Source organism: Sabethes cyaneus, chromosome 3, assembly GCF_943734655.1.
Source record: "Sabethes cyaneus chromosome 3, idSabCyanKW18_F2, whole genome shotgun sequence".
In the NCBI taxonomy this organism is placed as follows: Eukaryota; Metazoa; Arthropoda; class Insecta; order Diptera; family Culicidae; genus Sabethes; species Sabethes cyaneus.
The window spans coordinates 70,316,731-70,344,405 of record NC_071355.1 but is presented as its reverse complement, the minus strand read 5'-3'; the positions used below and the strand labels follow the sequence as shown (position 1 = coordinate 70,344,405).

Below are 27,675 nucleotides of genomic sequence, written 5' to 3'. Positions count from 1 at the left end.
GCGTGTCAAGCTCTCTCGTCGTCCGCCGGCTGTGAAAGAGAATATTTAGTTGTGCGGATGGCAAATCCGGCCCGGTCCCCCGACAAAGGAAGAACTCTCAAAGCGACATACATATATATGCGCACGGATAGAATCAGAAGGAGAGTGGAAACGGGCAGAACGGAAACGAGGAACAGAAATTGTGTGTACAATGTCAGGGACTTTGCAGGGGATTTTTAATTTGACAGGGTTTAGATAAAAAATGATCGGATGACAGTAACTTATTTCCAGCAACAGCGGGGAAACCATTTCTGTGTGCATAATTTTCGTAATTAAAAGGATGGCCGGTATCCGGTCCCAATGGAAAAGGGACATTTTCTCGCATTGCCGTAGGGTTGACATTTACTAAGCATCCGGCACGGGAGACAGCGATAGCAGCGAGGACTGCAAACTATAGTTTTATGATTCATTTATGCTCTGTTGGGGCTGGAGAAAAACCAGATCACGATAACCGGTGCAAGGGGGATTACCACTTTTAATCCGATGAATGCAATGTATTTCAATCGGATCGTTTGCATTTTTCAAGATTTTCAGCTCACACCGCCGCAGCTCATGTGGTACCTTTTTGCGTTGAATGTTTAATGTAGAAGTTTAACTTCGATCACTAACATCTGTCACATTCAATGCCCAGCTTTAGTTTAGTTGATCTCATCGTCGAACATAAACAAACTGTGCACGTCTTTTGACACAAAAGATGGATGTTCACAAAAAAATAATTACTCTGTATTTCCTTTTTATACACGTCAGAAAATTGTCATTATACAACACTACATATAACAAGCAAGATTGATAGGTAAAAAATCAGTCCACGAGCAATTTTGTGTAATTACGTCCGATAGGCCGGCGGCCGGCCAACCGACCGACCAATGCGAGAAATGGAATCGATCGTCGTCGTCGTTTTGTCAGTATGAGCCCCGCGCACTAAATAGATTTATACATAAAATTTTAGCACATGCGAAACGACAATGGCGCGCTGGCTCTGGCTGACTGGCTGGCTCCACCGTTTATGCCCGTTCGCGCGCTGCCTTGCCTCGCTTGTTTCGCGCTCGATTTCCACACAAGGGCACCTCCTCGGCTGCTGCTGCCCCTCTCGGGACACGGGACACGGACATGACGGTACACAAAAGGATACCGCCACGCCACCGCCGGTGGCTTGCTCCCTGTCTGCCTGCCTGCCTGCATGATGCCATGTTTTATTGTCCCCCGGCTAGATTGATTGTCAGTATTTACGCATTGGAATGGGGGATAGCTTTTGCTGGCTTGTGTTAAAAGAGGCGAAGGGGAAGATGATGAGGAGGTTGGAATATCGAGGGCATTGTTGCGCATTCGATGCATTCGGTTAGCGATCCTGGCTAGATTTGGGTGCTGCAATCCGTCGGCTGCTAAGCTTCGAAATTTTTCGATCAGCATTTAATTTTGATTAAAGCTGCATTAATTAATGAGTATCTACCGTGACCGCTTCTAATTCCACGTAGTTTTTCAATATTGCATAACATTGAAGTAGCGTTTAAGGTAACTTAAATGCTTATGGACTTGCATTTGAATGGACAACGTATGCAAATTGTTGGCATTTCTTACAAAAACTGTGGTTCAATTCGAGAGACTGTCTCCGTTTTGTTCATTTTACGGTTAACGGTTACGGTGGAATCATTGTCCCGTTTTTCTCTTGAAAAATAAAATGATACCGTTCAGAAACTAACACTATAGACCGCTATAGAGGGCCTGGTTTTTTGTATCACAATTGAGTATCCTTAATGTGGATGCTCTGTGCTTTCAATAAGACGGTGCAACATGCCACACTCTGGACACTCTGTTCCACCATTTCTTTGCCTCTGTCGCATGCCGAGTCACCTTCCTACTCTTTTTCAATTTCTGTTTGACGTTTCCCAATACATATTTCTCAATTAGATGGGATTAAGGACGGAATGAGGTCCTCTTCGAAGAAATCCATCCCATTGATTGTTTCGATGCCACTGTAGTATTCCCAAGTGACAATTTGGGGTTTACTACGCTCTTATGATGGCATCTAAAACCAAATTTGGCCTTGCTTGGGCTTCTCCACTACAGTAACGGTTTGTCAAATTAGGCCAAAACTTTATAGGTCCATTGTGAGCTTTATTGTACAAAAAATACGTTTTTCGGGCGCTCCTGCTTGTACATGTTGAAATCCATAGTTTAGTTTGTCACGAAAATATAGTTTTGTTTGTCACAGGTTTTTGTCTGCAGCCGCAAATTTCAACGACTTCGCGGTTTTTCAACTTGATTACCTCAAATTTTCCAAGCGGGTGTCCAAAATTAGTTTTCGGTTCACGCCTTCTTTGAAACAAAATTAATCGTGACAAACTTTTCATCGCTGAAAGACGAAGCACTTCAAAGCTAACTGCTGTCAAAACATTTCAGATTCGCTCCACTAGGAGCGGTCTTGAAATTAACAGTCTGTCCAGATATTAAATGATTCGAACTTCAATAATAGCGTCCAATCTGCAACTGACATTTCGACGAATTTTTGTTTGGAGACCAAAAAAAAGCTAGTTACGGCAAGAGCGTTCCTTTATGTTATCTTATTTTAACTTTACCATTCTATAATTTTGTTGTTATGATTATGTGTCATTATTTCATTGTCATATAAATTCAGAGGAAAGAAAAAAAAGCGTTTCGATGTCTTAATGTTGACATGATAGGCTATTCGACCGTATCACTAGTTGCAAATATATATCTTTGCAGGCTGCAGGAACTGCGGGACGCTTGTTAGCAGTCGATTTTTGGGGTTTGGCGACGTATTCCCGTTATAAATACTGCGCACTAGCTGTTTGGTCTTGAGTTTGGGGTGCGACTCTACGGTTTAACACTTCTGTCGACTATCGCGAACACCCACGTCGTGCCGACAGGGGGATGGAAGCTGAAGGTTGTGCCAAAGGTAAAAGTTAATAACCACTGGTGGTCCGAGATTTGTCTTGCTATTTATTCATTTGTGGTTGTTTCTACTGAAAAATTTGATGGTGGGTGCGCGGTTAAGGACAATTTGTGTTAGGCGGGGCTGACAAAATCTCGACATCTTCATTATACTACATTTTACAACTCAAGTAGTAGAAGATATTCAGGGCAAAGCACATTTACAAAATCGATCTATCATTTTTCCTCATCACCATCATATTTAAATGTCATATCCGGCCTTTGGCAGAGAGATCTTAGTCAGTTTGTGGCGTCCACGCAGGGCCGGAACGCCTCCGCCTCCGCACATAGGCGTGTCGACAATGCTTGGGGCTCTACCTGTATTTTAGCGCGACGACATTCCCTATCTTGTCAGGTAGAGCTGGCATTCAATCCTCTAACGGGTAAGACCGTCTGTAGGCGGCCTTCGTTCTTGAAGCTCCAGAGCCCCATACGAAATTTGTCTTAAATTGACAATATGAAAAATATGTTCAGAACAGATTTCCCGACATTTTGATATTAATATCAATACATTCTGAACATGCGTTCAAAAGTTATCATCTTTCAAAAACAAGAATTCTGAAAAATTCTGAAAAAAATTATGGTGCGAACATTCTCTTTTTTGCTTTTGAAGAAAAATGACATTTAGAACAAACTGCTCGATCTCAAATTTTTTTTATTAGTAGTTTATATGCTTTTTTTCAATTTTGTGATATTTTCAAACTGAAAAAATAATTGGGTAGACCGTTAGACATGAAAAACTAAAAAGAGAAATTGGATTTTTTCATACCTGGCGGTTCTCCGGACAAATATTTTTTCGTGAAAATCAACACTCGAGCTTCTTTTGAGTGTACTTTCATGATAAAGTAGTTATTTGCTTGATCGCATCGTTTTTACGATATTGCCCGAGGCTTAAGGTCTCCCTGATACTCTGAAGATGATAACACAAAATGGCCCGGCATAGTTTTATAGGCTATTAAGTGGTCGACTGGATTACCCGCAAAAAAGGTAAAAAAGGATTTGAAATCACACTTAAAATTGAAATTTAGATTAGACATCAGATTAGGATTTGAATTCGAAATTGACGTTTTGTTTAAAATTGAATGAAAATTGAACTAAAAATTGGACTTCAAACTGGACCGGAATTGGAACTTGCAATTGGACTTGGAGTCGATCATAAATTGGAAATAAATTAGACTAAATGTTGCGCTCAAATTTGGCTTGAAAGCAGACATGAAATTTGACTGGACATCGCATATAAAATTGGATTTGAAATTGAACTTTAAACCGGAGCTGAAACTGGAATTAAATTTGGCTTGGAATTGGCTTCAAAATGAGACATTAAATTGGGTTTGAAATTGTACCACAATTGAATTTCAAATTGTACTTAAAATTGGGCTTGAAATGAACATTAACATTACCGTTAACATTAGACCTCAATTGAGTTTCGAATTCAGTTCAAATTGGAATCACATTTGGCCTTAAGATAGGACATTAAATTGCACTTGAAATTCGACCTGAAATTGGTGACTCGGATTCAAACCAAATTAGACTGGAGATCGGAGGTGAAAATGGAATTTTATTAGACTCCAGGAATTAAATTAGACATGAAATCAGTCCTAAATTGGACATTGAAATTTGATTTGAAATTATACTAGGAATTGGACATAAAATTAGGTTTGAAATTGGACTTGAATTAGTCTAGAAATTGGCTTCAAAATGGATGTTCACTGAAGTCGCTTTTTACGCGGTTTGTTTTTTTACGCGACTATTTTTACGCGAATTTCAGAATTTACGCGGTTTTTTAACGCGAATTTCGAAATTTACGCGGGTTTTTTACGCGAATTTCGGAATTTTCGCGGTTTTTTTCACACGAATTTCGGAATTTACGCGGTTTTTTACGCGAATTTCGGAATTTACGGGGTTTTGATTTACGCGGGACGTATCCTTGGCTAAAGCGACTTGAGTGTATTTGAAATTGAATTTGTGATTAGACATGAAAATTGACATGAATTCAAACTCCAAATCGTACTTAAAAATTGAATTAAATTGGAGTCCAAAATCATAAATATAAGAAGCTTATGTTTGCCGCCAAAACGAGGGGCGCGATATGTATTTTCGTGGTAATAATCGCCCACATTAACCAAAGACTCAAATCAATCATAGCAGATTACATTCAAGACGAGCAAAAGTAACGTAGTTGCATTTCATAGAGTTACATAGCGTACCTCCAATTTGCTCTCAATTAGACGCGAGGCGACGCGCGGGGTTACAGCTAGTCTATATATATAGGAGGCTTGTCTGTAGCCAAAACCAGGTCTCTGACAGGACGTCATAAGAGGCTTACCTGTAACTCAAAACAGGCCCCTGATAGGACGTCATGCTTTCGTAGTAATGGGTTCTATTCTCAGTCACCTCAATGGTCGACTGGCGGACTGCTTGATAGCTCAACCGATCGACTAGACTGCTCGACCGGACTGTTCGATTCAACTGCTCGACTCAACTGCTCGATTGGAGAGAACGACTTGATTGAACAGCTAATTATTTGTTCGATTGGACTACTCAACTCAACTGCTCGACTCATTTGTTCGACAGGTTTGCTCGACTGGAATATTCGGTTCAACTGCTCGACCTAACCACTCGACTCGCCTGTTTGACTAGACTGGTTGACTAAACTGTTCGATTCGATTGCTCAACTCAGTTGCTCGATTCGACTATTCGAATTGGTTGCTTGATTTAACTGCTCGATTTACTACTCGACCCGACTGCTCGATTCAACTGCTCGACTAGACTATTCGATTTAACTGCATTGGACAAAATGTAGGAGTCAAAACGACTACTTGTTAAGCGTAGCTACCAATACTCCTCCCCCCTCCTCACCTTTTCTCTCTTTCCCCTCCTTCACAAAAAAATTTTCATTTCTTTCCTCTACCGGTCCCTTCATCAAATGTTAGAACCACCGTTTTAAAAAATATTAATATACTAGAGGATCCGGCGCGCGTTGCTACGCCATTCTAAAAAGGGGGTACATGCAAATCTTGAAGATTTGATTAATTGTAATCTTGCAACCAAGAGCTTTCTTTTTGACAACCCTAAATATTCCTAAAACATGCCGCAAACTTCTAATCCAACGCATCAACATTTGTGACTCGAGCAGCAAGTCCAACGTAACGATTTTGGTTTTATTACCAACCCTTAAAATGGTAATGTCGGCAAAATTGTAATGAAATATCAGTGCAGTTCGATTGAAATCAGTTAAAAACTGGTCAGAAACCATAAACTTAGTGTAATGTCAACATTATTTTCTTCATATTTTCATTTCAACAATGTATTTTCTCTTCAATTTTGTTTTTAAAATAAGTATTATATTATCATACTTTTATTTAATTTGACCCATTATCTAGGCTTCACCGATTTAATTCTTAACAATTTTGTTCCAAATTTATCTTATATTTTAGTCCCTACGATAAAACTGAACCTTGTCGTGGTGTAGGGCTTTTTAACTAATCAGTAAATGAACAGCGGTCACGTTTACTTCTGAATGTGGGTATATATCAAAATACTTTTGTGATTTCAAGTGGGACTCGGGGTAAAAATTTACCAAATGTGATTGTTGCGTTGTTCAGAAAGTGCTTTTATTCCGTTTAAGAATAAGGCCAATATGGGGATCTCTGACAATAGATGAAGTTTTCTGGGATTCATCCCTATTTATCACAACTGTCACAAATATCTCCGAAAAATGTCGGATTGATTGAGTTGGTCGGGGGCTTAGGGTTAGTAAGGGGATGTAAGCGGGATACCAGATCCGATTGGGTGCCGAAGGACCACTCTGTAATGATTACGGGTAATAGCACTTCTTAGGTAGCAGATGGGAACATTAGGTCAATTCGTGTCGCGTGTTCGAGTTTCGGCTAGGTGGTGTTGCTAGATAGAGTAGGATTTTTGCACTGGCCCCGTGGCTGTCCTGAGCTCTGATGCCCGCCCGCGGGCTCTGTCGATGGGAAGGGGTCGAGTCTTAAAGAGACGTTTAAACCCAGAGCACTTCTTAGGTAGCAGATGGGAAAATTAGGTCAATTCGTGTCGCGTGTTCGAGTTTCGGCTAGGTGGTGTTGCTAGATAGAGTAGGATTTTTGCACTGGCCCCGTGGCTGTTCTGAGCTCTGATGGCCGCCCGCGGGCTCTGTCGATGGGAAGGGATCGAGTCTTAAAGAGACGTTTAAACCCAGAGCTTTACTACACTAGCTCTTTGGTCTCGAGGGTTGGAAGGCGGGTGAGTCTCTATATTTTGAAGCTTCTGTCGACTACCGCGAACGTCCAGCTTGTGCTGCGCTCAATTTACTTTGTATCGTGGAAATGCACTGTGAATGCTAAGGGGATGAAAGATTAAATTTTCCCTGATAAGTTGATAACCACTAATGCTCCTAAATTTGTCTTACCAATTGGTTCATTTGTGGTTGTTTGTATTGGAAAACTGAAAGCGGGCGCGCGGTTGAAGACCGGTGTCAGGCGGGGCTGACGAATCCTCCACTTCTTCACTATACCACATATTGCAACTCGAGTGGTACAAAAAGTCCAAAGCACATTTACAAATTCGATCTATTATTTTTCTTCTCATCATCATCATTATCATCATCATCGTCATCATCATCATTATATTTAAAATATGACATTCCGGCCTTTGGAAGAGAGATCTTAGAGTCAGTTCGTGGAGTCCGCGCAGGGCCGAAACGCCTCCGCCTGCGGGTATAGGCGTGACGGCTATGCTTGGGGCTCTACCTGTGTTTTAGTGGGCGACAGTGCCTGTCTCGTCAGGTAGAACTGATGTTTGAGGTCTCCCTGACACTTTGTTGACAACACAAAAGGGCCCAGCGCAGAGTTTTATACGCTATTAAGCGACCAGTTGGATAACCCGAAAAAAAGGAAAAAAAAGGAAAAATTTATCTTATATTTTAGTATGGACGGCAACACTCGCGGGTTCGATTACTTTTTGAATATTGCAAAAAATTCTGTTTAATTTGTATGAAAGCCCTTCCCCCTTCCAGAGGGGAGAGGAATCTCAATACGCCATAGAAAAAATTTTTGCCTCCAGTAACCCCCAAATTCATTTGTTTGATTAATAGTCAAGTTATGAGGAAATTTGGTTTTATTTGTATGGGAGCCCCCCCTCTTAAAGGAAGGAGAGATCTTAATTTACTATAGAAAAAATATCTGCCTCCGAAAACCTTTACACGCCAAATTTGGTTCCATTTGCTTGATTAGTTGCCGAGTTATGAAGAAATTTGTGTTCCATTTGTATGGGAGCCCCCCATTCTAGAGGGGGGAGGGGTCTCAAGCCATGCTAACAACATTCCTCACATCAAACTCAATGTGTATGCCAAGTTTCATCAAAATCCGTCGAGCGGTTTACGAGTCTATACCGGACACACGAACAGTATTTCAAGGTCAAGACTGAGATTAGTCTACTTGATTTAACTGCTCGATATGACGGTTGGACTCGACTGTTCGAAGCTTGACTCGACTTGAATCGGTTCGCGGCGAAAAAACGGACGGTTCAGAGCCATTTTGCCTACCTATAGAATCAGAATCTGCACAGTGGAGATGTTTTTATTCAGTTAAATAAAACCCAATGCGAGCAATCGAGCATAAACACCTGTTACTTCAGTTTCAGGCTATGATTCTTTTATATACAACATCTTCGAGCTATATTATTGTAATCGTAAGATCTTCGCATGCCGTGATGCAAATAAATTTGATATAAAGCTCTCAGAACTAATACAACAATTAAACATCTTCGCAAACATTGGCAAATGGAATGTATCCGCAGTTTTCTTGACAGACATTTGCATTTTCCGGATCGTAAGCTTCGGGCTCAACTAGTGAAGTATAAATTGAACTTGAAAATAAAGTTAAAATGAAACTTGAAGCAGAATGTTCTTTAAATTTATTTTCAGAAAAATTTAAAGCCGTGTTTTTTTCTTAATTTGGCGTTTGGGGTGCCGTTTTTGAGTTGGGGTGATCACCAAAAACGTCGTCTTGAATTTTTTTTCGAAATCATAACTCTTCAATGACTGTGCCGATTTTCATGATTTTGGTATTCAATGAAAGGCATTATTTTGTGTAGTATCTGTCAGTAGAAGTGATAAAAACCCGTGTTCGAAAAAATTCCCTGCACGAAGGTAAATAATAATAGGTAGCTGCGCTTAACAAGTTGTCGTTGTGACTCCTACCTTTTGTCCAGTGCTGCAGGGTGCATGGATCGAACCAAGCTATAATCTGAGATTATAAGATTATAACCGGATTCGAACCCACGACACCCGCCAGGGCATGTGGCTCGCTGATACCCATGTACCTATGAACCACAGAGGCGCTGGACAAAAGGAGACTGCACAACCCCCCTTATTAACGTATCGACATGGGTTGGGCTATTTTTATACATAAATTGTGCCTCTTCCTCCACCTACTGTAGAAACCACCGACCGAGAAGTTTAATCTAACTAAGGCCCTTGCGACTTACAAGGTTAGCCGTGTTAGCCGCGATTCTCAGCGCGGGGTTTCGCGGGAAGGCCCCGTTCCTGTAAAAATTTGGTCAAACCTCGTAATTTTAGTCATGACCTTGAAATGCGGTCTGGCATATATTAATATTTTTTGAAACGATGGTTCTACAATTGATGAAGGGACGGTAAGGGCTTCCGAAGACGTGTAGACCTCTATCACAAATAACAAATAAGGTGGTATGACAAAGGTTCCTTTTTCACCACCAGGAGGATTGAATCGATGGTTTTCTTCTTCGCTATATTAAACAATTTTTTCCAATGATGTGTTCTAACATGTAACATTATTTTACCAATTTAGAACTGTATCATTTTATAGCATTACCATATTTTTCGTTTTATCACGATTTTATTGTTTTTAGAATAAAACTTTCTTTTGTATATTTTGATCTGGCAACTTTTCAATGTCATTTCTATCTGTGTAAAACGGCGGTGTTCTGATTTCCTAACACAAGTATGCGCTATTGTGTCCGTAATGGAATGGATCAGTAATAATTTTCTGCATTCTCAAACAAAATATGTCGGTTTCTATTCTACTTTGATTTTTATTTAGGATAATTGTAAGTCGGTTCGATTTTACGGTATTTTGTCGATATTACTTTTATTTTATTGGAATTCCACGCTCCATTTATTTATGATAGGTATAGAAGAAAACCATTGTAGTTAAATAACAGCTAGCCCATAATTACCCTACATGTTGGCTATTCAGCATCTACTGAAGGTCAAATAAGGATAGAAATAAATAAGTTTCAGTTCGAAAGATTTTTTTGCTTTCTTCGTGCAAGTTTGCTTCACTCCAATCGGTTTGTATTTGAGTGAGATTCTAATTGAGCGACATTCTTTTGTATTATTTTGGAGTTTTGCTTAACAAGTACGAGTATTTTTCCCGAAACTATATTTTTTTCAATTGCTTGTTTTACTTAAGTTATTGATAGTTATTCAAAAATCCATTCAGATCCATCCGTCCAGATTGAGCATACACATTTTTATGATCAAATTCGAGTTTTTCTTTTGAATGTTTAAGAACCAGAGAGACATTCGGTTAAGTGTTTTCCATATCCATTCCACACAGTATAATTAAGTATCTTTCCTAGTCGGTTGGTAGTAAATCTCTATTGCCCTAGCGAACCAGACACCATCATCCGTCATCATCGCCACCGCGATCATTATCATTATAATCATCCACCATCAAGTCGGTTCCGTCGTCGGTTAACGTAATTACCAGTGTCAACTTAATACCCGCACATTCCGCGCAGTGTTCGCAACAGCAGCCTGGACCTGGACCTCGGACTGCTCTGGCTGGCACTGGCAGCGTGAAACAGTTGCAAGCAACCAAGGGCGGATGAATTCCCGCGTAAAGAAAACGGACTCGTCGAAGCGTGCGTAAAAAAAGTGTACCGGATTTCTTTTGCCGGTACTCCAACAAACAGCCAGCAGCGGCGGTGCTGGTCGCAAACTAGCGATGACCCTTGTTAACCCGTTTGGCCGATGGGAATTTTTGCTGGAAAAAAAAATGTTAGTTGAAAGTTGACGATAAAATTCGCTTGCTCTCCGCTGGTTGGTTGGTAGAGAAGCGGCGGATTAGAGGACTGAATCGTTCGGGAAGCGAACAAACATGAAGCGGGAAATATTGCAATAATTGAATGACGTCAATTAATGTCAGAACTGCTATAATACCGGCGAACAGTAGTGCAACAGCAGACCGTGGCTTGGGTTGGGTGCAAAGCTGAGGAAGTGCTCCGCGAGTGCTTCAGTTGAAAGTTGAATTGTGGTTTGGAGTCACGCTTGGCCACGACACGGCGGTCGTCGGTTATAAAAGTGTCGCAGTGGATGTTAACGACGACAAGAATACACAGGCAGGGGTTAACTAAATCTAGGAGTTGGGCAATTTTACGTTCAGCACGGATGCGCGCTGTAACCGACCGCAGAAAGAATTGAGTGACGGGCAAACGATTATATCGGCCGACTGTTGATCGTTGTCGTCATCCTGTCCTGTCGGGGCTTAAAACGTTCCGTTTTAATGTATTCTCCGTGTGACGTGCAGCATGTGACTTTCGAAGATTTTTCTTCGAACTAGAAACAGATGGATAGGTCTAAGTGATGGACGATTGCTGATTTATTGATTAAATGCAAAAACTCGAAAGCCACTGATTGGTATGCGTTCATTTTTTAATTTTTTATTTCACTTTCAAATTTTATTGGTTGTGATGTATTCCCGTACTTTGTGTGCCACACTCAATATTTCTGCACGTAATTGTGCAAAATGGAAAAACCTGCATCGCTTGAGCATGGCCTGGCCTGGCCGTCGGCCGTCAGCATTTGTGTACTCGCAACAGGCGAAGCAGCACAATCGAACGCTCGAAAGTAAACAACATTATAGCAACGACCGGTTGTTGACAGCAATAAAATCCATGAAAGGCAGCATCGCAAAATGCAAATATAGATGGCAAAAATATAAATAGATATTCACCACGCAGCACTTTGGTTCTCTGTCTCTCCCGGTCTCTCTGTCCCTACCGCACCCAAGACCCGACCCGTGGCCACCACCGACTGCCTGCGTCAATTATGCTCACCCAAAAATTAATAATGAATAATGAGAAAAATCCTCCTTCCTCCCCGCTTCGGTCGGCTGACAAGTGGAGCTTTCAATATTCGTTCCTCCTCTCATTTCTCTCTTGTTCGGCACTATGCTGGTTAGGTGATAAAAATGCCAACGAAATGTGAAAAATGTGCATTAATGCAAATATTTGCAAATGCAGCATAATTATATTGAAAGTTGTATGAATACGCTCGGAATTAATGAAAAATTGAAAAATAAATTATGTTTGCCATAGGATGTACTGGTACATATATTTCCTCGCTCAGGCGGAAGCTTTCCCAATGGAACGGGGAGGAGTCGAAATCGGTTGCCATGGATTTTACTGCTGATTACGATCCCTCCCATGTGTTGTGTGGTCCCTGGAGGGTGAAATAACACTCACTCCGTGTGAATGTAGAAAGAAAAAAAAAATCAAAATTTTCCAACAGATACAAACCTGCTCAGCTCAGCTCAGCTTGCGTTACCTGCCGCTAAAAATTGGCAAAATTGAATGAATAAATACAAATTCGATTATATGTGAGCTGGAAACAAAAGAAACCTGAATAACGGGTGTGAATTCCTATAGACTAGCCTAGACGTTAGGCGAGCCAAGGCTGACGTAGGCGATTAATCTCTTCTATTCGCGAGAGTTAAAATTTCACCACAAAATGACGCGCGATACTGATCGATGTTTTGTCTTTTTTTTTGCTTTCTCTCTTTCTTAAATTTTAGGATTCCACGGGCCAAAACAGTAATGACAGCTCGAGCGGCGGTGGAACTGGTGGTGCTTCCGCTGCTCCCGGTACGCCTAACTCCCAGGGCATGAGGCCTAGTCCGTCACCGACTGGTTCATCTGGGTCCCGATCTATGTCGCCGGCAGTTGGTAAGTGTGACGTAAACATAGTTTAGTATTTTTCGTAACGCTACTAGTTAATAAGATTTTTTTCCAAGAAATTTGATTGGGAACAATGAAAGCTAAGAGTTGTCCATGATTTCAGCTTTTAGTATTAGTATTTGTTTAGAATAATTGTCTATTTGGAAGATAATTTGTGCCTGTCTATTTCAATACTTTTGTTTGACGCACAATATAAATTTTGAGGTATTTTTTTAGGTCAAACATTATTTCTTATTTACGCGGAGAACGGGTTGACCATAAAATCCTTTTTAGCCCGATTCCGCAATTGCGAATGCATGGTTTTGCAAAACATGAACTAGTATAAGTTTATTTACATTTAAGCTTATTAATATTCAGCTTATGAGCTATGCATCCGCTCACAGGATCGCTTTTTTATCGATCAAGAAAAAAAAACTTAAGGAAACGGACTCCTTACACATGCTAAAACTGTTCAAAACTATATTCTCTTATTGTTCCTAATTTCTAGTTTTTCCTTCAATTTTATAAATTACTGCAATGGTTGTATTTTGTATTATTGTCATGTCACGGAAATTATGATTATATGATAAATTAAGTTTATTAACACGTTTATTAAAAAACGAATTTAGGAATGGTCTCTAACATTATTGTTATCGCTGAAACTGTTCCTTTAGTTAATTTCAACTGTCAACGTCCTGGTTTATAGTTTCTATAAAAATTACAAGCCCTTTGCCGAGCATAGCATTATTCCTGCTATCAGTCTTATTTCGAAAAAGAAATCATAATAATTTTGTTACTTGTGGGTACTACTTGTGGAGTATTACTTGTTACTTGTGGAGTATCTTAACGGCGATATATAACAAGAAGACGCAACAGAAGTGAACCTACGAGTACCTACTAACGATAACAACGTGCCGGCACCCGATCTCGAAGAAATCCGGCGAGAAATCGGTCAGCTGACGAATAATAGAGCCACAGGAAAGGCCCGACTCCCGGCAAAACAAAAATACACCAAGAACCGCCAGCAACGCCAGTTCACTGGATAATTTCAAGGATCTGGGTGTAGGAGAAACTACCGGAGGTGTGGTTTGTCACGTCTACAAAAAGGGAAATAAGGAGATAGATTGCTGGAATTGCCGCGGCATTCCGCTGGTCAACGCCGCCTACAAGTTGCTCTCCCAGATTTTGTGGCGTCGTCTATCCTCAATAGCAAGAGAATTCGTAGAGCAATATCAGGACGTCTTTTAGAGGGGCTGTACTATGACGGATAACATTTTTACTGTCCGACAAATCCTCCAGAAATGTTGAAAGTACAACTTGCCCACTCTTCATATTTTCGTGGATTTCAGGGCAGCATACGATACAGTCGAGCGCGAACAGCGAATGGCAAATAATGCACGAGTACGGTTTTCCGGTCAAATGAGTGATATGCTATGTGCGTGTTTCAGGGGCACTCTCGAGTCCTTTCGAATCACGCAGAGGGTTGCGGCAAGGGAATGAACTGTCCTGCATGATATTCAACATCGCTATTGAAGGTGTGATCCGGCAAGCGGGCATTGAAACGAAAGGAAGGATCTTCAGCAAGAGTATTCAACTCCTAGTCTTTGCAGACGAATTCGACATCATTATCAGAAACCACGGTAGAGTCAATCTACTGCAAACTAAAAACGAAGGTTAGCAAGATTGGGTTACAAGTAAAGGGTCGAAACCCAAATATATGATAGGAATAGGCTCCAGAAAAAAACAATTGACGATGCTATTGAGGAGTTCGTATACTTGGGATCTCTGGTCACCGCCGACGTACGCCGCCGCACATTACTGACGATGTACCAAACGCTAATCAGATCGGCAGTCCTCTACGGACTTGAGACTGTAATTCTGCTTACGGAAGACATGCGTGCAATTGCCGTTTTTGAACGAAAGGTGTTGCGGAGTACAAACGGATAGCGGAGAATGGCGTAGACGTATGAACCACGAGCTGCAGGGACTACTTGAAAGATTCCCATCGTACACCTGGCGAAAGTTGGGAGACTACGGTGGGCCGGCCACGTCGCAAGGATGCCGGACGACTGTGCAGTGAGATCCGTTCTCTTCAAAAACCCCATCGGCACCAGGAATAGAAGGGCCCAACGTGCTAGATGACTCGAACCGGTTGAAGCCAACTTGCGTGTGTCGAGACGTTCTACGAATTGTCGATGAGTAGCCCACGACTGAGTACAGTAAAGAGGGATTGTTGATACGGCAATAGCCACCGCGACTCACTGCTGGTCGAAGTAAGTAAATAAGTAAGGAGGGCACCACATATATACATTATTTTACTTACTGTAGTACTGAAAACTATTATGAATTCGAGTTTGGAAGCTGCTCTTGAAAATGTTGATCCAACCTATAGATTCTTCGATTTAGAGAAAGCCCGAATACAGTAGAACAGAAAATACTACTTCTATCAAATAAAATTGCTTAAATCTTTCATAGTATCTCAGAACGACGCTCATGAGCGAAGTAGCGCCTTTTAGAATAAATCCCGTGTTTCTGCCTTGTGGTACATCACCACTGTTAATGAGTTGTGACGACCAATAGCGGTTTCAGACTTTGGGCTCTAACAAAAAAGTACGATTCAAGCCATGCCGAACGACATTAAGTCGCGAAATTTTCCAAGCGGTTATAGTACTTTTGCGTACTTTTTCTTTAACATAGTGTATTTTACATGACTTCAAATTGGTAGAATCAGTGAAACGCCCCTAACCGCTTTCGGGAGGCGCTTTTTTTACTTTTACTTTATTTCGTAATAATACCCAAAATATTACATCATCTTCAATTTGTTTATAACTAAACTTCATATCCAATCAATCGATAGGAGTGAGGGGGTCGTTGCACACTTTTCCAATGCGGTTTACTTTCGGGACATAATTTTGGTTTAGATTCAAGCGAATCAAAGGAACCCCCTTTGAGGGGTTATATACAGAATGGATAGTCTAACTTTTAAACCGACCGCTTTCGGGAAATATGTTTCCCATCAACGAAGTTATGCCCAACTAATTATCTAGAACAGATAGAGCTGCTACATTCTAAATTTGGTTAAACCAAAGAGCGGCGATATTATCGGGGAGTCGTCTTCATACTCCAACCGTTCAAGGCGTTTATGAATGCGTCGCAGCTGACAAGCACGTTTTTCTGAGACATTTCGTTCCAAACACAGTTACCAAAACTTCTTTGAATGATTCAAAAGTGATTCTGTAAATAAAGTAAATTCTGACGACACCACTCTTGTATTGTTTATTGGACTTATGCGAAGGAGCGGAATGCTAGTGAAAGCATTAGTTCTCTATCTGGGATTAATTTGATGAAATGATTCTTCAAACATGTTCTATTTAGTAATTGGTGCTGATTTTCACCTTTGTTCCCATGTAAAGTAGCGAAAGTGTGACATTATGTGAAATTCCATTTCGATCTATCATTCGGCACATTGGAAAATCGCGGTACAGCCAACTTACCTTTGTTATTACATTATTTCCGAAGACCATTGCTTTGATTTTTTAGTGGTTCGGGCTTGCAAGCCCCAGCCGTTTACCAGCCAACCTTTGTTATACTTGTAGCAAAAATACTTTTTTAAAACATTTTATCATTCGAGTCACTCTAGCTTACTTCTGCTTTTTCGTTAATCCGTAAACCGATTACGACGGCTTCATGCCGATCACCCGGATTGTGTAGAATTCCGGTGATTGCGGTTCCTAGCTCGGGTTTTTAGTGGTTTTGGTCCGAACCGTGGAAATCTCGACTGAGAGAATTTGGATCTCGAAAAAACGAGGTTATCCTGTATTCTGTATTACAAATGTTAAGTTTCGAAAACGAAATTACTTAAGCTTTGCTTTTTTAGAAAGTGGATTGCATTTTCAGCATCTTGCGTTCATTTTTCTTCCGTTGACTTGTTGCAGTTAACAGAATGAAAGACACAAATATTGACAGTGTGACACATATATATTCGAACAAAAACAAAGTCATATTTTTGGAAACAAATGCTTTATTTTGAATTTTAGTTTTAGAAGTTGTTTACCCATAGATTTTGTTTGTATGCTAGAAGGGCATTGGGTTAAAAGGCCACTGCGACAGTCTTAATGATCGTCTTTTGTGGCAGGCCCCGATTGCTGTAAACAATTTACGGACCGCTCATACCCATTGATGGAGCTGAGCGGGATAGTTGCAATCCTGTGCCCCAATTCGGTACTACATGGTTTATAAAGCCAATGGCCGTTTTGGGATTTAGGCTCCATATCTAATATGGAGTAAGAAGGAAACTTCCTAAGAAGTTGTGCCTTGATTATGTAAGAGCTCCGCAATAGTAGAGCAGATGCGCTGAACTTTCAGATTCAGAGTTACAAAAGCGGCAGGTGTCGGATGATACCTTGCCGATATTCTTTAAATGATAAAGAGCGGGGCTGTGTCCTGTTAGGAGTCCCGTGAGACCCATAGATACAAAACACAATAAACAATCATTGCTCTATTGAATCGCCGTTTGCCTGGAAACACGCTTCAAACGCTTTTTGAAGTCGTTACATGCGGCACGCACTACTCCCTTCGGAATGTCATCTCATATCTTGTTGATAACTAACTTAAAATCATCCAAATTATGATATTTATAATCCTTGACCTTTTGCTGCGTGTATCCCCATATACAAAAACCCAAAGGTTCAAATCAGAACTCGGCGGCCATTCTTTTATCGATATGAAATCCGTAAGATTGGCTTTGCACAAGATTTGCAGTGTGGGCAGGAGCTCCATGCTGTCGAAAGCAGTAATATTCTTTACCATACATTCCCCGAACGTAAGACATCAAATTTTGTCCTAAGGCCATTTCTATATAATATTTTGCATTAACTTTCACACCCTTTTCAATAAATACACGAGGAAGTTTCCCTTTCTTTGAAATGCATCTGATGTAGTTTCTTATCGTGGTACATTCCGTTTGTGCTTTAGAACGTCGATGATGCCGGGTTTGAATAACAAACAACTTGTCATCAGTAAAGATCACTTTGGAATCACCGTGTCGACGGAGCAGCATTTTGCATCTCTCCTGCCTTTTCTGTTTTGTTGCTTGCGTTAAACCATGGATTTTACGTTTTTGGAATGCTTTCAAACCCAGTTCCATTTTCAAAATTCGACGAAGAGATTCCCTGTTGATATTCACCTCAACTGCCACTTTGCGTGCGGACCGGTCGCAACTGCGACGCATTGGTTCTCGAAAAACCTTTTTGACCTTTGCAGTTCTAACGCTTCGTTTTCTTTCGGTTTTTTTACGGTTTTCAACAGATCTCGTCTCGACAAATCTTTTTACTGTGTAGTATGTAAATCCTTTTTTATGTCGAGATGTTTGAGGTCACGAAAAATAGTGCTACAAGCAGTACTGTTTTGGAATTTATTTATTATCAACGACCGTAACTCGAACATTGGTACGTGTACACCGAACGAGACACAAAACGGCTATGAAACTACGTCAAGTAAGACTTAAGTCATGATGACACACACACACACATGGTATTAGTTTGATTGTGTTAATTGTATATGCCGTTGCAAGCATAAAATGATTTTTGTTCGAATACATATGTGTCACACTGTAATATAAAACAATAAATATTTTTTAGTACTTGGTCATATTCACCGATCGCTATTTTGAACGAAACGACCATAGAGGCCTTTCAAATTACCACGAAGACAGTAAAATTCCAATTTTCTACGTGGACATTTTCATACCGCTCACCCCCCTCTAAACTGTCCACGTGGTATATGACCCCGTAGTGATGCTGTTCTTATCTGGTTCAACCAGTTAGTTGCATTGATGCGTGCTAGTTGTGCTAAGACTTTTTCTTCAAGCACTAACACCAAGGAACTCATTTCAACGTAATATTACTATATATTGTTTCCTTGTGTCTGACTGTAACGCTAGATCCAAGCAAGCTGTTGAATAAAAATTTTTCTAGACTCCAATACGCGTTGTGAAGGTAACAATGATTTCAGTCAGTGGGTGGGTGGGTGAAATAGGGTGATGGGTTGCCACATAATGCGATACTGATTCCAACAAATTCTGTGCTTGAATAAAAACATTTGATTTAAAAACAAATTTTTGAAGCAAATGTCAACCGTTGGAGATTGATGAAGTTAACGTGTGATTTGGCACGTGATGATAAGGACAGCCTATAATTTAATCAAGCTATAATTGATTATCAGAAACTGCCAAAGTAGCGGATACTCAATTGAAGCGTGAAAACGCGCATCCTGTTGAGAATCTTTATGCCTACATTTGCTTGTTTCGGAGTTTCTGACGAAAAGCGTAGCTAAAACTCTTCCCAAATTAGTTGTGGCATGATATCTGAATCACATAGAGGTGATGTAGCGTGTTTTCTTAAACACAGTCTGGTGTTTTATCAAGGAACACATTCAAACTTTGATGATAAAAAAGCAAGAATTCACCAAAATGTGGTTTATGTGGAACGTGTTGTTCTATGATTTTGTTGCTAAACTGACCCGACCTGAAATATCTCAATATAAAGTAACATAAATATTGAAATCCGCAAATTTAGGTTGTAACTTTAAGAATTTAGTAGAAGTATTCTAATTTTTTAAAGAACTAGATCGCAAAAAATCCGTCGAAACCTCCAATATGAAAAGATTTTGTATTGCATTGACTCGATTTTAAGCAAATAACTAATCCAAGAGTTTGTCCGGTTTACTAAAACGAAGGTTGTTTCTGTAGTTGTGGTCCAACGAGTGGTAGCGGATTGGACAGCAAGCGTGTGCCCGGTATAATTCAATCAATATTTTCTACAATCATAATTTTGGCGAGACCGAATCGAGACACGGTTCTAAAATTGAGTAATTTTTCAAAATGTACTCCCTCGAGCAGCATGTTCCTCGCGATTGACAGATCTTTGCCCTTTTATCTATATGCCCCATTTGCTTCCTTTGGAGATCACAAATGTTTTAATAGAAGGTTGCCAATTTGAGAGCTGTTTCACTAATAAATTTTACGTGCTACTGAACTGTAAACCATATTACATTTTCAAAGGTTTTGGTATCGTGGCTAGCCACGGCGGGTCAACCTAGTTTACTATATGATTACCAATAACATTCAGCCCGCTGTGCGGGTTTCCTCAAGGAAGTAATTTAGGACCACTTCTATTCGCTCTGTTGTTCAATGATGTCTCCTCGATTCTAACCAACAGCTGCGTGTTGATCTATGCGGATGATTTGAAAATTTACTTTCTTATCCGCAAGCTAGGTGATAGTTTTCGTCCACAGAATATGCTTAACAGCTCTACCAACTGATGCCGGCTGAATCATCTTGTGATTAGTATAGCAAAGCGCTGTGCGATTTCCTATCGGTGTTTGCATATTCTGTTCAACTACTCCATCGACGAACTTGTTTTGAGTCGTGTCGACCAAATCAAAGATCTAGGCGTTCTGTTAGGTTACCAACTATCCTTTAAAACGCACTACTCATCTGTAGTGAACAAGGCTCACCGCCAACTCGATTTCATTTCGAAAGTTACTGCTGACTTCACCGATCCACACTGTGTCTTCACGCATTGTGCTGTTTATTGGTAAGATCTATTCTCGAATTCGGATCAATTGTATAGTCGCCCTATGAAGAGATATGGATTTCCCGAATCGAATCAGCAGTTACATAACCTTCCATGGATGCACCCGCAAGACTGGTCTCCTTATAAATAAAGGTGTACATTGATTGGCATCGAAACATTGGAAGATCGACGGATTGCCAACCTGTTTTCAGTGCAAAAATTTTACAATCTGAGATTGACAGTCCCGCATTTCTTGGTCAACTTCATATCTATGCACAGACAATGGCTACGAAAACTTCCTAGAAACACTGTATATGGGTCATTATTACTATGGTGAGCATGAGCAGACGATTTCAAGAGGCGTATTATTTGTAGTTCGATTTTAACAAAGATTCACAAAGATCTTCCATCAACGAATTTACAACGGATGTGACATTTTATATATAACATTAGATCATTAAGATCGTCCAGTTAGCTTGGAGGTACGATGCTGTTTTAACAAACCAGCCGTCGTATGTTCAAATCTCGGTTAGGCAGTGCTGTTTGATAGAGTCAGTAGGATTTTTCACTAGCTCCGTAACTGTCCTGAACTCGTTTCTTCGCAGGTCAAACTCCTTGTTTCTTCTGCGTCCGTGTTTAGGTGACGTTACATAGCTTAGGTAGTTACATTCCAGTTGGCTTCGGGGTATGGCGCTGGCCTAATAAGCCAGTCGTCGTATGTTCGAATCTCGACTGGGAGAGGCTATTAGAGTCAATAGGATCGTAGCAACTGGCCCTGCAATTGTCCAGCACTCTAACAGCTGGCTTCGAAGTCTGTCGTATAAAAACAGATGGCAAGTTTCGATAACGGAATGTAGCACCTAGGCTTTGCTTTGCTTTTTACATAGCTTTCACCCCAGCCTCCCAGATGCCTCCAAAGTGACCATGATTTCTATGACGCGAATCCTCTCGTATAGCGAACTCGCAGAAACGAAAGGAGGTGTGGTTAGTACCGTAATTGATAGATATTTCTCGATACATATTGTCTATTGTCGGTCCAATTTCGTTTCAAGGTAACCGCTCGTGACCCATTCAAAACAGTCACTGTGGCAGTGGGAAAATTCTTTTGACTTGTCTTCATTCTATCCTTCCTACTTTCCTTATCCCCGATTATCGCATCGATTTCCGATTATCGTATCAAATTGGTTCAATGTTTGCATACAACAGCAGTGGGAGCTAAATCAAAGGAGTTATGCACTTCTGGTGGTGTTGTTACAAGAAAGTGTGGTAATGTTTACCGCAACTCTGACACGGCTATTGAACCTTTGCAGTCTGCTGTGCAATGAATAACTTTCAGTAAAAATGATCAGTTTGATAATTTGTTAGTTTAAGAGCTGAATTTTCTCAAGTTGCTGTTGTGTTAAGTTGTTGTTTTTTGAACAAAAAGCAGCATCGTATCATTTACGAATTTTGCCAACAAAAATGCAGTATAAATCATAAGCGTTGTTGGCCGTACATGTACCTACACACGAGGTACCAGCATCTCGTGTCGTGCTTTCAATCGCATCAATATTCCAAACACGAGTGGTACTACTAACCTTGAACGACCGGGATTCTCGTAACAATTTCCGTTCCGTCCACCTTTTTCCTCACCCGGCTGGGGCGCATACATCCGTCCACCTCCACCGCCGTCGCCGGTCGGTCGATGTGGCGATTGCTGCATTTTAAACGACCGGTGGTCGGTTGGTTCTTCACAGTTTCGTACTACAGATGGGGAACATCGTGCGGTAGAGATAACAGATCAAATAATTTTACTCTCTATGAATACGGATACGCACAGCAACAGCAGCAGCGGCAGCATCTACCTGTTGTGGCGGCGGATGAAAGTGCGTATCGTACGTACGTAACCGTAACGCGAACGTAGCGTCGTGTTCACCATTGGCAATCATCACCCACAATTCCACGCACTTCGGTGCCCCGGCGGCGGCGGGTGGACGGTCGGTCTACAGTAGATAACGGTCGTCCTTGAGCTGGTGAACTTTAGCTTCGGCAATTACCGGCAAATTCGCATCCCGTCCGTCTAGTCGCCGTCTAATATTCATTCCGAGGGTAATGGCACAACGCAACGGTGCTGCTAATGCTGATGATGATGGCGGGCAACCGGCTCTGATCCTGAACCGGCTACAACAACGGTACCAACGGTGCCTGGTGGCTAGTTCGTTCGTGTGATGGAATATACGAATAACTAATGGTCACATGTATGTTTAATCAATTCAAATATTTTCACTTTCATCTGCATACATCGTCGTCGTCGTCCGTCGTAGTTAGTCGTCATCGTTATGGTACTCAACGATGTCGGGAGCAGTTGTAGCTTCACAAAATCCGTCCGTTTGCTGGCTGATTTGCTGGACTGGACACAGCACAGTAAAAAAAGTGTTTAGAAAATTAACTTTAAGCTGTATGAGTACCTATATCATGTTAATGTTGTAAACTCCATAAAATTATCATTGCGGATCTCGATGCAATGGATTCGTTTCCATTTCACGTTGCAAGCTCGTTTTGCGAAGTTAGACGTCAGTGTACAACAATGTACCTACGTATTATTATTTTATCGTCTGCCACAACGCCAATTCGCACGCAGAGAGGGAGACGGAGGTCAACAGCAGCAACACACGGTGAAGGTTCTATATATTTGCAAGTCCGTGATCGGTTTCTGTGCGTATTTTCAGATTTTGGACCGTACGTTCCTTGTCTATCGGGAAAGCGTCCCGACTCGCCTGGTGGACGGTCGCTGTGCGTAGGCCCGCACACAGATGCATGCATTCGTCGAGCGGTGTGGGATTGGGATCGGGCCTGGGTTTGGGTAGATTCTTGGATGCTGGTACTGGTGCAGCACACGACGAGTTGCGTTCTCAGTGTGCTCCAAATTTCACCGGCTGAATTCCGGCAACAAGCGTATGCCAAAGCGGGTGAGAAAAAATGCTTCAATAGCGCAACAGAAGAGAACACGTGGTTGTGCAGGGACTTCCACCCTCATCAGAGAATAAATGGAATGGCGTGGTTTCCAGTCGAAGCCGATGGGAGTGGGGGTGGAACCGGATGGGGTGATCCGGGAGAAGGGAAGATGTTGAAAAGCGCGCCAGCAGAAGAAGCTCTCGTTTCCATTCATGAAATAATGCCACACAGCCAGCAACAGAAGCAACAACGTCGCTGCCGCCGCCGCCGCCGCCACCGTCGTCGTCGTCGTCGTCGTCGTCGTCGTCATGTTGGCTGGGCACTTTGTCGAGAAGAACACACACAGCACTTGGGGAAGGGGTTTTGGATTTTTTATGTTTATTTTATGAATAGCCCTTGCCTCCGCTTTTGTCGGTAAACTTTTGTATATGCTTACACTCGCACTCGTCCTCCCATTCTTTACGTGCCTGTGTCTCCTATTCTGGTTTCAACCAGTCATAGCCATTGAGCTGTACGTATTTTATACATAAGTATAGGTAGATGTATGTGTTTACACTACTGTTTCCGTGACATTGACCTATATCTATCGCTTTGTTGTGTCTGCAACCCGGTTGCGACCTTGACGGTTTTAAATAAGATTACCACCGATGGTACGATGTTCACTTTTTTCCTTTCCGTTACTTTCTCTTTCACAGGTCAGCAGAGTTTACCGATGCCTCCGCGTCCCTCCAGTAGTCACTCCCAAGTTCCAAATCAGCAAGCACCGAATCAACTAGGTAGTAGTAGTAGTAGTAATCTAGGCCACGGTAATCAATCGCAGTCGCAACAACCGCCGGATCATTCGCGTGTAGCATCACCGAATCGGCCACCATCCGTATCGTCAGTTGGTGGTCCACAGCAAGGTCCACCCGGACCACCACCTTCGCAAGCAAGCATGGCAGCTCAAGGATATCAGACGCAACCGCCCCATCCGCCGCATATGCACGGTGGCTACAAGATGGGACCCAGTCCCGGTGGGCCGGGAGCAGGAATGCCCGGACCACAGCAAATGTCACCATATCCGCCACATAATCCTCAATCGCAACAGTATTCGCCACATTCACAAGGAAGTTACTCACCTCGGCCTCAGTACCCGGGTGGTTACGGTCCATCACCGCCAGGAGGCCAACCAGGGCAACCGCCACCTCCTGTTCCACCCCCAAACAGTGTGACCAGCGGCCCCGGTGGCTATCCTGGTCATCGAATGCCAAATCATGTCGGTGGCCCTCCACCGCATTCGCAATATCCTCCGCACCAACCATATCAACAAGGTTGGGGACCACCAGGTCCTGGACCACAGGTCCCCGGAGGCCACGTAAACAACCATCAACAGCAGCAACCGGGCAAGGGAATGCCACCCACCGGAGTTCCACCATCACCACAACAAACGAATCAAGCACAGTCTCAGCAGGGGCCACCTACAGGCGGTCCACCGCAAAGCGGATCGCCACGGCCTCTGAATTATCTTAAGCAGCATCTACAGCATAAGGGCGGCTATGGCGGTGCACCCAGCCCTACACCGCCTCAAGGCTACGGCAATGGTCCCGGTATGCATCCTCCGATGGGTCCACCTCACCACATGGGCCCACCGATGGGACCTACCAGTATGGGACCACCATCGGGAACTCCTCCCAACCAGCTACCACCACAATCCCAGTCGCAGGCCGGACCCAACAGTCATCCGGATGGATCGTTACCACCACAGCCGCCCCATCCGGAATCGGGCCCGATCGGTGGCCTGGACAATGGTGTCAGCTCGTCTGGACCGGGCGGTGGTATGCCACATCCAGTTACCTCACTCGTTACAACGGGACCTGATGGCGCTACCCTCGATGAAGCCAGTCAGCAGAGTACCTTATCCAATACCTCAGTAGGTTAGTATCGAACCAACATCCACCGTCTGTCTCATGTTTGACTACTAACTTCGACTAACTGCTTTTTTTCTCTCCCCGGCACAGCTTCCGGTGAAGATCCGCAGTGCTCGACGCCGAAATCGCGGAAAGGCGAACTCTACAACCAAAGTCACCTGACTAGCACGCCAACGACCGCGTCCCCCGGACCGCACAATCAGCATGAAGACTTCGAGATGAACTCGCCCACATCCTGGCCCCGGCCGCCAGCTAGTCCAGTGAGTATAGTAATGGCCAGCGCAATGCCGCAACGTACAGTCGCCGCCGCCGCAGCCACGGTTTCGGTTGGCAGACGGGTGCCGCCCCCGCCGCCACCACTGCCGCCACCGTCGCCGTCGCAATTGCCATCGTCGTGCCATTACCAACGTCACCCCATTGCTGCTGCGACGCCGCTGATGCCATCGCCGTCCGCGGCTTCGGCGTCGGCAGCGGCAGCAGCAGCCCTAGTCGCTGCGTACTGGTACTCCTACTCCTCCTATACCACGCCGTCCTCGTCCGTGCCGCTGTCGTCACACGTCGATCCTCGCCAGGCGACGCTGCTGATGACGCGCCGGCCGCCGTCGGTAGCCAGTCGTAGAAATGTAGATACATGCTCTTCTCACTCTCTAGTTATTCCGTTTGTGTCCGTCCAACGGATTGTGCTATGATTTATTTCCAACCTCCCACCGGCATCAATTGGTCCAATTAGACAACAAATCCTAGCCCCTGTCCCTCTCCGTTCCCGCTCAAAATTGCTGCAGCTGACTTTTGTTTGCTAATTAGACTGACAAAACCGCCACCAACAGCAAAAACAAAAAAAACGAACAAAAAAATCTGAACCAGTTATTGTGATTAATTTCGCCAAGGTTTTTTTATCGCTCCAAAACAAAACCGCTTCTCGTTACGTAATCCCGGATTCAACTAAGCCTTCGCCTTCTGTTTCTGTTCTTTGTTCTTTCTTCTACAGGTATTTAACAGCCACGTCCCTCCGACGGAGACTCCCTTTAGATCGACTAAGGTTAATATAGTTCGTATCTTTGCATTTATTTTTTTTCGTCCCGTAGTCTTAGTTAATTGCTCATTTTCTCCTTGCTGTTATTGAGCTTTACTACCACACCACACGCGGTTGTCGGTTAATTGCATGCATTCGTATAGTGTACCTACCTACTTGAACTGAACCCGCCGAATGAAATGTGTACCTGTAGTATTGTATGTGAGGACGTTTGTGCGTTTTTATGTTTGGCATTGTGTTTCGCTTTTAAGTTGTAATTCGGCAAATTATAGCCTTTAATTTAGGGGGATGTAAAGTTAAATTTGACTTTAATGAGCACATTAAGTAGCGCACCCTGCATGATATTGTCGGTAGTGAAGTAGTAACAGGTATCTCCTCTATCTCGGTAACACACGGTTGTTCTGGTAATGAATCTTTACGGTTTTGGTAACACCTTCGTTTTAAATCTAACAGTTCTTTAACCATTTACAATCATTAATAATCTATTAATTTCTAAGAAATTTTTCTTTGAAAATTTGTCTTTTCTCTCAAATCTCAAACTTAATAGTTTTTTACATTGGTTCTTTTTGTTTTTACCGGAACGAGGAACTAGAGTTTTGAGTGACTGTCTAACCCAATTTCTCAACTATGATTTTTAATGAACTTATTTCAAAATTTAACATAATGCCAAACAACTGTAGTGAAGTGAGTGTATCTATCAAATGAGCTGCCTTGCAACGCATTACTTTTTGGTGTTTTAAAGCCTTTTCAGGTGCCTTGCAACGCATTACTTTTTAGTGTTTTAAAGTCTTTTCATATTATTTATCATTAGTATCTGGTAAAAATATATGTTATAAAACTGGGAATGGTTCGATAAATATTTTGTCTTCATCAAAGTTGTTTACAATCATTAGGATACTGTGTAATGCCTTTTCCAATTAATAAGGCCTTTACAAGTTTTTAGTTTTTGGCTTCCGTTGTTAGACAACTGAGGAGGTAATTTTTGATAGAAGAGTTAACACTTCATACACTCTTTTTTTGTGATCATTGGGCACACAGACTTTCACAGACAAAACATTCTCAGGTCTAACCCATTTTTTGCCCCCCGATTTTTGGATGTCAATAAATAATAATAATTAATATCAAAGTGGGGTGAGAAGACGGTGTGACAAACACTTTTAAAATACTTTTTAATGGTCTATAATAGGTTTAATTATTCTAATGGGTCCTCTAACAACCAATATCGGCTGTAAGATCGCAATAAGATTGCAATAAA

At 42.1% G+C, this 27,675-nt stretch overlaps 1 protein-coding gene across 8 annotated transcripts in view; it reads left to right on the top strand.

The window, feature by feature from the left end:
• LOC128744311 (trithorax group protein osa) overlaps window positions 1-27,675 on the top strand; it is a 392,421-nt gene that overhangs the window by 344,398 nt on the left and 20,348 nt on the right. For 5 of the 8 annotated variants that reach the window (XM_053841196.1, XM_053841193.1, XM_053841195.1 and 2 more), the window contains 4 exons: window positions 12,831-12,981; window positions 24,176-25,393; window positions 25,478-25,647; window positions 26,376-26,435. In XM_053841196.1, the coding sequence (XP_053697171.1) occupies window positions 12,831-12,981; window positions 24,176-25,393; window positions 25,478-25,647; window positions 26,376-26,435 (1,599 nt within the window). The remainder of the gene's footprint in view (window positions 1-12,830; window positions 12,982-24,175; window positions 25,394-25,477; window positions 25,648-26,375; window positions 26,436-27,675) is intronic. The other 3 variants (XM_053841198.1, XM_053841197.1, XM_053841194.1) reach the window with 1 other exon arrangement.